Genomic DNA, 13898 nt, shown 5'->3' on the forward strand with positions numbered 1-13898 from the left:
CAGAGTTTTGTCTGAAGGGCCCCTGCACACACAGATAACCCTGGTCCCTGTGCATCCTTCTTGCTGAGGGTTTTCTTGCCTGGAAAGCCTGGGTTGGAGTCACATTTCAGGACAGCTTCTCTAGTCACCCACGTTTCCTGCCAAGGTGCAACAAATGTAACCTTTCTTTCCACCACCACCCCCCCCCCCCCCAGTCCCTTAGAAATGGGGACGATTTAGCAAAACTGGGCCTGTTATTCCTTATGGCAACAATTAGCTGGGCTGGGTGTCCACACCCACTTGAGGTAGGCTGTGGCTGTCTGGCTTGTCACAGCCTCTCCCTGACACCTCAATGCTGGAACTATTTCAGTTCTGTCTATCACACCATTTGGTCTGCATTGTTCTTAGAGCAGGAATAAGTAAACAAATTATCTCTGAAGATATACTGCATATCACAGAACACAAGCCCCTCATATGTATACATATAGGAAACATTCATAGTCACACACGTATACACACACCCTGGGTATCTGCAAGGCGTCTGAATTTGAGACCTTGATCCTCTTCCTCTTCACAGGGTGTTGTGAGGGTTCAGTGGACGGATGCGTGCAGAGTCTCAGCACAGTGCCTGGTACTCAGCAAGTGCTCACTCAATACAACCAGCTGGTGTTATTAGTAAGTGATTCTTCCGGCCCCGCGGCATCTTCTCCAGCCAGCTCCGACCGGGCGTTGCTCAGGGCCGGGGCGCCCTCTGGTGGCTGCTCTTTACTCACACATCAGGCCCCTTTAGAAAACTTTGGGCTCCTTTCACCCAGATCCCCTCCCCTGCCACTCCAGGGGAGAGGGTGAGAGGTGGGGTGGGGGAGGTTGTTCCACTTTCCTCATCATTTCCTTTGTCTCCTTCCTGACCTCGGCGAGCTTGGGGGTCACTAGGTCTGGGGACAGGAAGAGATGCTTGGCGGTGGGGGTTCCTGGCTGCATGACTCCCCTGGGATTGCCCCCCTCTCACCTGCTCATTCTCCTTCCAGGGCAGCCCCGCTCTGTGGACGCCCAAGGCCGCCTCCAGAGAGGACGCCTGACAACGGGAGGGCAGTGCATCCACAGAGTCTCCCCGGGCTATTATGAGGTAATTTTATTCTTTCCATTTCAGGTAAAAATAGTAAATACAAGATAATTTTCATAAAGGTAAAAATACATCATTTGGATTTTGTTGTTCTCTGAACAGTGCTACCTACAGTACAATTTTTGATTTAGGATTTTTAAACTTTTTTTTTTAAATATAAACAAATAGAACTATTTTGCTAGTAGGCTATCTGTGTTCTCATCTGGCACTTAAGAATAGATCACAGGTCACCGCCCGGTTCTTCTGGGTGTGTGGGTCAGGGGAGGGAGTGAGCAGGGGTGTGTGGGGTGAGGTGGTTTGTCTTCTTGCACGCAGACAGCACGGCGGTCTGTGTGCGGTGGGAGGGCACGAGTGTGCATCCGAGATGGCCTTTTCCTGCGCTGGCCACTGGGACGTATGCCCCTATGACTGGACTGAAGGTGTCCCCACGTGTCAGGGGGCCACTTCCTCCATTCCTCCTGTGGTCGAGTTTCTCACCCAACAGCCTAGATTCACGATCATTCTGGGTCCAAGCAGGCCACTGGGCTGCAGATGCCAGCAAGGCTGGTCAGGACGGAGCCAGTGGGTCCCCTTAGAGTCCTAGAGGAGTGGGCCAGGGCCCCTCCCCACCAGGGCTGGTGGCCAGGGCATCCCACCTGGCCTTGGAATGCTGGTAGAAGTCACAGGTGCCGATGGATGCAGGCTGCTAAATGTCTTTGCCCTTGTTCACCCGCAGGTGGTCTTTGTTTAAGTTCTTCCCAAACTTCTCACTGAGTTGTTGGATGAGGTCGGCCAGCTCTCCAGTAGCTTGAGATTTCTCTTCAAGGAGCTCATAGCGCAGGCTGGAGATATCTTGCTTGATTTCCTTCAGTTCGCCTGCAAGGATAGAGGAGATTTCGGTGAGTATGAGCCTGCAGAAGGGGCTCACCCTAGAGGCATTTGAGGCTTGCCTTCTTCCAGCAGAATGTCAAACTACTGATCCAGCCCCCCAGAGTGGAGGTGAGGCGACGGGAGGTCTGTTTCGACCTAAATCCCACCCAGTTCCTCCCACTAAAGGACATATTCGTCTGCTGAAGACCCTTCTCCCATTCCTGGTCAAGCTCTCCCTGAAGGGTTTGAGGTAGACAGAGGAATCAAGATCAGGGTGAACTGCTTGCACCTATTTTATCATGATAGAACATTGGTCTTGGAGCCATTAAAGGCAGATTTTAAGACTCTGAGCGGCACCCTTGTTAATTTTAATATTTCTCTCTCATCATGCTTCATGTTTTGTCTTGTCATCATTATTTGCAGGGAGGAGGAACTCCCAGGCATCTGAGGGAATCAGCTCGGCTGATCAGTGGCCATGGCTATGGAGCCAGGCGGCCTCACAGGAGCAGGGTCTGCCCAGATCACACAAGCAGCATGCCTCACTGGAGCACCACGGCAGGCCTGCCGCCTCCTCCTTCTATGGCACGGGGCCACTAGGTAGGGTTTTCCACTCATTTCCACAGTGAGCCACGTGGTTAAAGGTCCACATGGGCCTGGGCTGTGGGAATCTTCTCATTCACCACAAAGTGGGGTCGAAAGGTTCTTGCCTGGTTTGGGAGACACTGGACTTGACTCTTGACTCAAGTGGGAGTCCACTGCTGGGGGACACATTAGCCATACCTATTTTCCAAGTATGCCTGACACACAGAAGATGCAGAAGTCTTAAAGCTATAGTCTGGCCAGTTTTGACAAAGGCATACATCTCTTGTTTTCATGGGGGCTTCACTAAGCCCTAGTTTCATGCTGTGATCCCCATGGCATGAAACCTGGACAGCCCCACCTTCTATAATCAGTTCCATTCCTGTCAGTCACACTACACACTTCAGAGGGCTGGCTGCCATGGTACCCGGCTGTGTTGCATTTGAGACCCAACAGTAGGGTGGGCAGATGGGCTGCTGCTCAGAACCTAGACAGTGTCAGCCCAGGGGTCATTTGGTCATTGCTGATCTTGAGGCTGCACAGTGATGTCCCAGGATGAAGCAGAGGGTCACTAAATGACTAGGCTCCTTCCAGAGGCCTCTGGGACCCTGGCGAGGGAAAGACTTGGTACCTTCACTCTTGGAAGGTAGCAAATATTTGTCCCAGGTGTCTCATGAAGATTAATTACCTGGTGTATGGTAATTCGCTTTTCACTTAAGAGTAGCTGCTTAAAATAGACTGGAAAATAACCCAAACAGTGAAAATAATGTAGTTGGCAAACTTCAGCGTGCATCAGAATGAATGCCTGGTACTAGAATGCCTGGTACTTGAATCACAGGCAGACGCCCAGGCCATGCTGATTTATTAGGCCTGGGGGCGGGGGAGCTCTGGATCTGCTTTTATAGCAAGCACTTCTGAGGGGGCGGAAGGAATTCTTTGAGAAACTGCTGGTTGGTAGCTTCTGAGAGCCAGGATGTGAGATAGGATGGAGCCAGCCAGAACAGGGGCTGTCTAGGTCTGCCTGTCTGTGCACTCTGGGGATGGGGAGCTCAGGGCTGTCCTGAGCTCAAGGGACAGGAGGCGACTGTGTCAGCCGTGACTGGGGAGGCAGAACCATTCTGTGATTAGGGCTTCATGTCCTGGTGCTGGTGCTGAGGTTGAGGACTCTGTGGTCAGAGCTAAGGGTGGCCCCAGCTGGCCTCCAGCCAGGGAACAGAGACCCCAGTCCTGCAACTGTGTTCCCCTGCATTATTCTGCCAACACCTCCATTGAGTCTCTCCAGGGTCTCCAGCCAGGGACCGAGCCCTGCCGCCGATACCTTGACTTTGCAGGCTTGGTGAGACCACATCTGGCTTCCGCCCTCCAGGAAGCAGATCCAGTCGCTTACCTTCATTGACTTCATCATTTTCTCTGTCCACCTGGGCCTTCAGGACATATCTTTTTATGAGCCGTTTCATGATTTTCTGAAACATGAACACAGGAAGGGATCAAACCAGCCCAGCCAAGCACAGAAGCAGCTTGCATCCTGTAGGCGTGACTTCTCCCTCCTGCAGAGTGCATGGCAGAGTTGGGGACCCTTCCTTGCCTGATGCCTTGCTCTTGAGGAGTGACCTGACTAATGGGGAGGTTCCAGTCTCTCTGGATTCAGTAGCCCCTGAGCCTGAATATAAGAACGGGATACTCGCAGTGGCAGGAGGTCCAGCCACAAAGAGAGACAGAAACACTTGAGATCCACGTGCACTGTTTGAGGGTCCTCAGCCTGACTTTTCCCCGCCCCTTGTGACCTTAGCCCATCATGCCCTCTTCTCTGGGCCTGATTTCAACAACCGATGCAAACTGGGGGAGTAAGAAAGTCCTAGCAGGCCAGCCCAGGTAGAACTGTCTCCCATGGAGCTGCTATGCAGGAGAAGAGGTTCACTGAGCCCATGGTCAGGAACAGGCATGGAGGACCAGTCCACTGTACTTTGGAAAATTCCTACCAGAGGTAGAGACAGATACAGCCGAGCCTTGGGAGGTTTTGCCAAGATCCCGCTTCCCTGAAATCTCACCGCCCGCCCAACACTGACGGGAGTCACACTGGAGGTCCTACTTATTATGCAGATACCAGATCCTTTGAGCAAAGGAGGCAGGAACAAACACTGAAGAGCCACCAGAATAGAGCCAAGTGTAAGAAAGACCGCAGGAGGTGAACTTTGGATTCTGCCAGCTAGTCGTTCCAGGGTTACTGCGAAATTGCAGGATTTAAAAATATTCTTGTGGCCGACCCGTCTGAATCTGCAGGAGCCCAGCAGCACCGCAGAGGGGGATTCCCAGCTCCTCAGTATCCCTTCCGCTTACCTGCTCACCCTGAGGACTGAGGGATAGAGCTGGCATTTGCTAGGTTGAAGGGCCCTGAATTCTGTCCTCAGCTTTGCTGTGTGAGGTCAAGCAGGTGGTTAAGTCCTCTCTGACTACATGGGCTCAGGAAAAAGCTGCTTGCAAGTAAAAGAGAAGTGAGTTTCCAGGATGCAGAGAGCTGGAGGATTGAATGCATTAATATTATCACCAACTGGTGGTGCCTACAGGGCCTTTTTTAATGGTAGTGGCCTCGCCAAGGGGGCATCTCTAGCTGTGACCCCATGGTTCACTCAGCCCCAGGAAAGGCTGTTCACACTGAGCTCTGAGAGCTCATGGGGGCCCCTCCTAGCCCCCCACTGGAGGTCTGCTGGGCGCTGTGGTTTGAGTCAGCCTCTAATTTCAGGCTGCACAGTTACGTAGTGAGTTGCCTCATGCTGCTCCTTCTCTGCGAGGCCTGGGTCTTGCCCTGATGGTGGTTAAACTGCAGTGCTAGATTGCTCACTGATACTCTTGTAGTCAATGAGGCAGGTTACCTGAGTTTTAAGAATCTATGCCTTTCGTGGGAGTCAGTGATGCTCTTTTCACTTTGAATTGGAGCAATAGAAACAAAATAAACTTTGTCCTGAGCCAGTTCTCATGGGGGGATAAAACCAACAAACCAGATACCCAAGTATCTAACACTCTTACTGAATAAGGAATTTGGAAATATTCTACTGCAGACTTTCAGGCTTACACAAGACCAGGGGATCCATCCATAGTTAAAGTTTGTTGTCATTTTAAAGAAAAAACCTCAAGAACTTGAGACCCTTCCATTTCTGAATCTGTCAGTTAAAGAGACTATATATTTACAATGTAAGGTTATAAGCCAGAGATGGAAGGGAAGAGCTCCCTTTTCTGGGATGGAGCTGAGAGGAACGCGCTCATATCTATGATGGTAACCAGCCTCCTGACTTCATGTGTACACTGTTTTAGTGCAACGTGATTAAACTGATCATTTAAAAATTTCATAGTATGTATTTATTATAAAATCAAATGTATTGAGTCTCCTACAGTCCAGAAGCTGTGTTGGCCTCCTTGACAAAATGACCTCATGGAACCCTCCCAGAAACCAGAGGAGATGGAGGTTGTCATCTCTTTGTACAGAGGAGGTCACGAGGCTCAGAGAGAGAGGTGACTTCTCCAAGCTCGTACAGCTGGGAAGTGGCAGATCTGGGATTTACCAAAATGGAAACCAAAGCTGGGGCTTTGTTCAAGCTTCAGGAAAAGACTAGGTACATAATGGTTTCAGAGATGAGCTGCAGGAGACAGGCTCCCATTGGTCTCATGGGGTTTGGACCACTTCTCGGTGCCAGTTCATCCTTTAACAAGGCACAGAGTCTTTTGAGCAAGAAGAGGCCTCAGCTAGTTTTCAGAGAATGGATCACTATCCCGCAGAAGAGAGTGACTGGTAAAGCATCGTCCTGAATGCCCACGGCCCATGCATGAACCCTGGCAGACTTGATCTGAACTGTGGTTTCTGTAGACCTGCATCTCCAAGGGGATGATGGAGGATGTTAGAGGTTTAACATGGAAGCAGGATTACATGAGCATGGCAGACATGCCCGGACCCTTTAACCTTCCTCTGCCGCCCAGTTCACTCCAGGAGTGACAGGCACCTTCGGGGACAACAGTGTGACCGCCTTTCAGGTGCTAAGAGACTTCATGCCCTGATGAGGACCGAGCGTCCCCTCTGGCATATTGTGTGTTAGACAACCTGGGATCTGCAGCAGTCTCATCCTCAGGAAGTCTGAAATGGTTAGAAAAATGCCCAGAGTTCTCTTTAACATGGCTGCTACAGAGGATCTCTGCAGAAAAGATGGACATCAGGAGCCTCCCCTCTTTCACTATGTGGGGGAAAAGCATGGTCCTCTGTCATGAGTTTCTGCTCCCTCCTGCTTACCTTCTGAGGAGTTTTCACTTCGCAGAGATAATAAACCTTCCCCACACTAATATGTCCCTGTCGATGCCAGCTTGACCTGCTCTGCCCTGATGCACTTAGCAAGGACTGGAGATGACTGTATTTAGTGATCTTATTCAGGCAAAATAACAATACCGAGGTACCTAGTGGATAAGAATGGTTGTGACATCGAGGCCCACGTCCAGGAAGAGGGGCACACAGTTCTCTGGCCCAGAGCCTGAGAGCCAGGTGGCCACTGCTGGTGTCCAGGGAGTGGGAGGGACCGCTCGGTGCAGCCAGGGAAGCTGAGGACAGAGACAAGGAAGAGGACATGCACGCAGAAGGTGTCAAGCCCAGCAGCAGCCAAAGAGGAGAAGTAGTGCTGCTGCCCAGGAGCAGACGGATTGAGGAACATCTGGAAGAAAGTGGACAAAATGGATCGCAGGACAAGTCATGTGTTAACCCGGGGTTTAGGAGACCCCAGGAGAGAAGAAATCAGCATTGGCAAGCTGTCTAACCTGTTGGCTTTGATCTCTGCAGAAAAGGTCATCTAGAAGGCAACAAGGAGGATGCCCACTGGGTTTCAGGGGAAGGGATTGCATCATAAAGAATTATTTCAGTGATGGATTGTGCCTGGATTTTACGGTTTGGTTGAGACATGGTTTATTTGCTTTGCCCCTGAAGGAGATGCATCCTCAGAGAGTGAGGATATGAAGTGTACATACCCCAACAAGGGGATACATGTTGATCAGGTCAAATGTAGCTATGATAGGAAACATATTTTGGCCATTTTGCTGGCATCATGGTTTTGTTCCATTGTTTGGTCTCATGTCCACAGAACCCAGATTGGGAAAAAAAATTACAAAAACAGGGAACCAATTTTGCGAAAAATAACAATTCAGACCCCTGGAAGCCTAAGAAAAGCAAAGCACAGAGAACCTCTGAGATCTGGAGGAACTGTCTTCCCTTATAATGGAGAACCCTGAAAAGCTGAAGTGTTGGGAAGCTTAAACACCCAACATTTTGGACTGCAAGGAGATCAAACCAGTCAATCCTAAAGGAAATCAATTCTGACTACTCATTAGAAGGACTGATGCTGAAGAAGCTCCAATACTTTGGCCACCTGATGCAAAGTGCCAATTCTTTAGAAAAGACCCCGATGCCGGGAAAGATTGAAGGCAGAAGGAGAAGGGGACAACAGAGGATGAGATGGTTGGGTGGCATCACTGACTCAATGGACATGAGTTTGAGCAAGCTCTGGGAGATGGTGAAGGACAGGGAAGCCTGGCATGCTGCAGTCCATGGGGTTGCAGAGTCAGACACAACTGAGCGACTGAACAACAAATTCTAAGTTTGAGCAACCAAGCAGATCCACTAGAGACACAAGGGAAACAAGCTTAAGAACTAACATGCATATCAACAGTAGGGCTTTTATCTTGTTGAGATTGCTCCAGAATGTCTCAGCACCTCGACAGTGAGAGGCTGATAGCATATGTGCTCCATGAGAAGGAGGCTCTGGGTGCAGCCTGCATGGTGAGAAAAAGGGAGTGAATTGGGCTTCTCACAATTTCTTGGCACTTTTGAAAGATGCTTTGGGAGGAAAGCAATGCAGCGTGGAAGGCCACCAGTGAGCTCAAGAAAAAGGCTGAGCCATTTTTAGATCCCTGCCCAATCCTTCCTTCTGTGATGGTTGCTGCCCTGTGATAGCAAAAGCGCCTTCTGTTCCTCGCTTCCTTCCCCCAGGCTCAGACAGACCTCTTCTCCGGGCCTGTCAGACATAGACAGGGCAGGTTCCAGGGAGGCCTGGGTGTGACGCTACAAAGAGCGCTAAGGGGCTCCTGCCGGGCTGCATGGCGTGGTGCAGACAGACCTCACTTTAACCCGCCAGGTGACTCCTTGTGTGTCCAGTGGGGTTACAGGTCCTGCCTGTCTCACAGGCATGTGTGAGATTATACGTGCTCTCATGTCTAGTCTGCTCCCAGCTGTCCGCCTGTGCTGGCTCAAGGTTTACTCCTATTTGAGCAGATGTTGGCTCAGGAAGATGCCCAGACCTGACCTTGAAGGGCTGAGCAAAGTGCAAATGTACAAATGCTCCATCTGCTGTCCTCTCAGCCCACTCCCTCTGATGCCCATGGGCCCAGTTTTTCTGTCTTCCAGTTTCTCTGTCTTCTTTTGGGTGACAACAATCTGAGTAAGTTGCCCCAGGCTTTTCTTGATGGATTCGAAAGGTAGAGGGTGGACCTGCTTTCCCAGACTGTCAGTTAGCCTGAAGCTGCAAACGGGCTAATCCAATCCGTATTGTCACAGCAGGAAGCTCTGGGGGAGACTAGGTTGCAGGGACTCGGCCAGGAATGATGGAAGACAGAATAGGGATTGCTCAAGACCACCATGGAGCACGGCCTCCACAAAGAATTCATCTGGCTGTAGGACATTGACCACAGCAGCTGCCTTCCTTGATTGCAGCTGCTGATTGTGCTCAAAACCCAGGAGACATCTGCCCCTAACCCATTATGGTTTTCTATCTTTTCCGTGGCACAGATAATCTCTACTTCTCTCTAAGAAGCAAAGAAATATAAATCCTTTCCCTGACTGAAGGATTTGTCCTATAAAATAAACTCAAAGCTGATCACGCTGGGCAGGTCCAATTTAGCACACAATTAAATCAATACAAGATTTGCCCTTTGCCAATTTTTTAGCCTATGTCATCCGATAAAACTGTAAGTACTACGAGGGATGAGCCATTTCTTAATTGTACACTTAACTCCTCCTAACTGCAGAGTTAGCTTCTGAAATTCGGATGGAGATTCAATTAGAGACCTGGGTCTGGAAGACGCTGAGTCTGTAATGGCTCCCTCTGGGGATGCTGGCACCAGGGACATATCACCTTGGCCCCAAGGAACACTCAGGACAGCGTCAGATTTAGATCTGATAGGAAATGGTCAGTGTGGATAAAACCACTGGTCATCAGGGGTGGGAAAGCAGGAAGAGGATGGCCTGCACTTTTATAATCAATAACCTGTAGTGACCATTTATCACTGACTTATTCAACTGATACAGAAATTGCATTAATTTCTAAAGCAAAGCGAGATCTGTAGGCATAAAAGACCTCCTAATTTTTAAAACGACCGTGTGCAGGCTGGCAGTCTAAGGTCAAGTGCCTACTGAAGACATCGACGCCCACCTGGGAGCCGCCGCGGGTGCCTGCCTCTCCCTACCCCATGCCTGTTGGTTTGCATCCTGTCCCTTTGGCAATCCATCCAGAACGTATACTGAGCCAGTCAGCCTTTCTCCATCACCCTTCTCATGTTTCAAGTCACCAATCTCTTGTGCCTGGACCATATCTTCCTCCCTGGTCTCCCTGCTTCCACTCTTGTCCCCACTGGTCTCTTCTCATTATAGCAGATAGGTAGTCTTCTTAAAGCATAAATAAAATTGTATCATCTTCTCCCTCCCCCAAGTTAAACTCCTCCCATTGCCTTCCTAGATACCTCAGAGTAAAACCCACACCCTGACCTTGCTTCAGTCCCGATTTGAACTCTGACCTCATCGCCTTCCCCTCCCCCACTGCTCATTGAGTTCTGGACCTGCCAGGCCTCTCCCCTCTGGCCTTGGCTTGCGCTTTCCCTCTGCCTGAAAGGCCCCCTGTGGTTGCCTCCTTCTCATCTAAGGGGTCTTAGCTAGCTGTCCTCTCCTTAAAGATGCAACTTCTAACCGCATGGAAGCAGGAGCTCCCTGGTTTTCTCCATTTTTGCACCTGAGATTTTTCATCTTGGCACTTTGATCAATTTGAAGTTACATATTTAATTGCATGTTTACTGATCCATAGTGTCTCTCCCTCTATGTCTGGAAGTGCCACTAAGATAGGAACCTTGTCTGTATCCTCAGGAAGCAGCACGGTGCCTGGCATATAAATAAATGTTGACTGCAGGAAGGAATGAAGCTGTGTTCTAGGGGGAATGACACAGCCCTTTGACGATACTGGTGTCTTAACAGAGTCCACTTCTGCCTATACCTGGGAAAGGGGTGCTTACCTGGTATCTGGTGGGCTTGCTGTAAGTGTTATTTGCTGTCAGCTTTTCAGAATTCCTCATGCCAGCCTGGTATCGAGTCTTCTGGGGAAAAAAAAAAAACCAAGATACATAGTATGTGATACATATTACATAATACTTAATACATACCTACATGGTAAGACTCAAATAGCACCTGCATAGGGGGCTACCTCTAAAATGAGGACCCCCAGGAGGTCCCTGTATCCACTGTGGCTTGGCTTCCTGGAACATATGTCCTAGGGCCTCTGGCTCTGCAGGTTGTCAGTGGGTTACAGAATTACTGTTTGGTCAGCTTTGTTTGGAGAGCACTCAGTTAGAGTGACTGCCTAGAGATTTTTAATATGCTAACAATTGAGGATCTCCAGGAGGGGGAGATAATGGACTGGGAGCCTCCCTTCCCAGGTGTCCCAAAGTACAATCCAGCTACTTTCCGGGGAGAGCTCTCTGCCTTTGAGTCCACTAAGGACTCTCTCCGTGGGGTCCCAGCTCAGTCCAACAGGCAGAGGGGCACTGAGGCTGGTTAGCGGCCCCTGCTGGTGCTGCAGCTGTGCTCAAGTGCCAGCTGACTCTGAAAAGCACGGGGTCCCTCCTTGGAGCTCCTGACTTGCCTGGTTTCAGGGGCATCCTGTGAATCAAAGACACACAGCTCCCCTCTCCCCCATCTGCTGCCCCTCCAGCCCCTCCAGCCCCTCCAGCCCCACGCTACCTACCCTGAATTTAGAATTCAGCATGCCCATTTCAAGGTCATTTTCACAGCTTTTGGCCTTAGATTTGCAGAGTTTTATGAGGCACATCTTGATTCTCATTATGAGATAATAAAATGATTTAGGACTTGGCACTAGATTAAAAGGAGCAGGTAGAGTTCTTCCTTCATCAAAATAAGACAGCCAGAGCTTTGCTCGGGCAAACTTCCACTCCACGTCTGCATCCTCCTGCAGGGCGAGGAAAACAACAGCACACCATCAGAGGCAGCACCCTCCAGCAGACCCATCCCGTCAGCCACAGAGGTGGACCCCGTGGGGCATTTAAATGTTCTAGGAGTCATATTATAAACAGTAAAATGAAACAAGTGAAATTAATTTCAGTGATGTATTTTACTTAATGCAGTAGACCCAAAATGTTATCATTTCAGCATATAATCATTAGAGAAATGATTCATAAGATAGTTTATATTTTCTTTGCATACCAAGTCTTCAAAATTGGCATGTGATCTATACTCACAGCACATCTCAGTTTGGACTGGCCATGTTTCGGGTGCTCAGTACATGTGGTTTTGTGGCTACCATATTAGATATCACTGTGTATTTCCTACTAGAAAGTGGATTAGAGTGATGCCAACAATGTTAAGAGGTCTAGCATAGGTCTAGAGAGCCGAAGAATTGATGCTTTTGAACTATGGTGCTGGAGAGGACTCTTGAGAGTCCTTTGGACAGCAAGGAGATGAAACCAGTCAAGAACTGATGCTGAAGCTGAACCTTCAGTACTTTGGCTACTTGATGCAAACATCCGACTCACTGGGAAAGAACTTGATGCTGGGAAAGACTGAAGGTGAAAGAAGGGGGCAACAAGGATGAGATGGTTGGATGGCATCACTGATTCAATGGACTAGAACTTGGGCAGACTCCAGGAGATAGTGAGGGACAGGGAGGCCTGGTGTGCTGCAGTCCATTGGGTCGTGAAGAGTCAGACATGACTTAGAGGCTGAACAACAACAGCTAGCATATGTAATTCAAGGGAGCAAACCTGAATGTAGCTGGCAAGAGGCAGTCTGCTCGTCCCTGGTGGTGGCGGTAGACTTAAAGCCCAGATCTGTTACCTCGGACTTGGTGTCATTGCCAGAATGCTGAGGGGGCCCCCTGAGAGCTAGTGGGGTATGTTCTCTATAGGTGGCCTGGCTCCATGGGCCCCTGTCCTCAGAGGGCAGCCTGAGGCTAGGGGTTTGGAATCACCTGGACTGTTACCAGCTGTGTGATATAGGTAGTAGCCTTGGGCTTCCTCCTCTGCTCATGGTGATCACACTGCCGGCCTCCCATGGCCCTGGGGTTGGCATTGATTATGTGTTCCGTGAGTAATGGGTACACTTCAAGGGGTTGTGAGCCTAGCCAGGTCCCACCTGAGGCTGCTGGCATGCCAGGAGAGCATAAGGTCACCACCAGCGAGCTTGACCAATTTGTCTGCTTTTGCTGAGACCCCATCAGCACCTGGCCTGGTCTATGCGGACATGCTGCACAGGCCTTTTAGACCGGAAGCTCCGTGAGGGCAGGGTCATTTCTGATCTCTGCCATACGACAGAGAGGTGTAGGTGGGACTCCCGACCTGAGAGGAAGGGTGATATGGTGGCAGGAGCACAGGCTCCCAAGCCTGCCTGGGTTCAAATCCTGCCTCTGTTCCTTACTAGCTGTGTCCCCATAGCAGGAGACTTCACTGCTCTGGGCCTCAATTTCCTCATCTATAAAATGAGGACAGTAACACCTACTTCACAGGCTGTTATGGGAATCAAAGAAGTTAATGCATGAAAAACAATGTCAGATATTAATACTTAGTAAACTCTCAGTAAATATTATTTGTATCTCCATAGCTTAACCCAGTGCCTGGTGTTCAACCTCAGCCAACCTCCTCCTATGTGCCGACCTACAGTTCACCTTCTGTATGCCTGGCCTGTGCTAGGGAGGCACTGGGTTTGGCAAACATGACCTCCTGGGACACAGAGCCTGGCCAGTGACATGAGTGTCTTAACTCATCAGCTCTTTGTATCTAGATCTGGGCTGACAGCTGGGGGAGATGCTGGGGAGGGGGGTCTGCCCCTGGGGGTCAGGGAGGGCTGCCCCAAAGGCTAGTGTTTATGCTGAGATCCAAAGGGTGAGGAGTTCTCAACCAGGTCAAGTGTGGGTGTGCTGGGGTGGAGAAGAGTAGCAGTTAATTAGTGGAGAGGCAGTGAGAAGCATAAACAGCTCTTTGTGGGCAGTAATGAGCAGGAGAGAAAGAGGTTGAGAGCTGAAAAGTGAGGTGGAGGGAGGATTGTTTGTAGTTACTTTTTTTATTTTCA

General features: G+C 49.9%; 1 protein-coding gene across 1 annotated transcript in view; it reads right to left on the reverse strand.

Moving 5' to 3' along the window:
• Positions 1-1103: 1103 nt before the first annotated feature.
• Positions 1104-13898, reverse strand: part of TRPC7 (transient receptor potential cation channel subfamily C member 7) — a 98096-nt gene continuing 85301 nt past the window's right edge. Inside the window, exons 8-11 of the mRNA XM_070457979.1 lie at positions 11563-11784; positions 10835-10915; positions 3918-3993; positions 1104-1957 (exon numbers count right to left, since the gene is read on the reverse strand). Of these exons, the coding sequence (XP_070314080.1) occupies positions 1788-1957; positions 3918-3993; positions 10835-10915; positions 11563-11784 (549 nt within the window). The 3' untranslated portion in view covers positions 1104-1787. The remainder of the gene's footprint in view (positions 1958-3917; positions 3994-10834; positions 10916-11562; positions 11785-13898) is intronic.

Source organism: Odocoileus virginianus, chromosome 3 (genome assembly GCF_023699985.2).
Source record: "Odocoileus virginianus isolate 20LAN1187 ecotype Illinois chromosome 3, Ovbor_1.2, whole genome shotgun sequence".
Classification (NCBI taxonomy): Eukaryota; Metazoa; Chordata; class Mammalia; order Artiodactyla; family Cervidae; genus Odocoileus; species Odocoileus virginianus.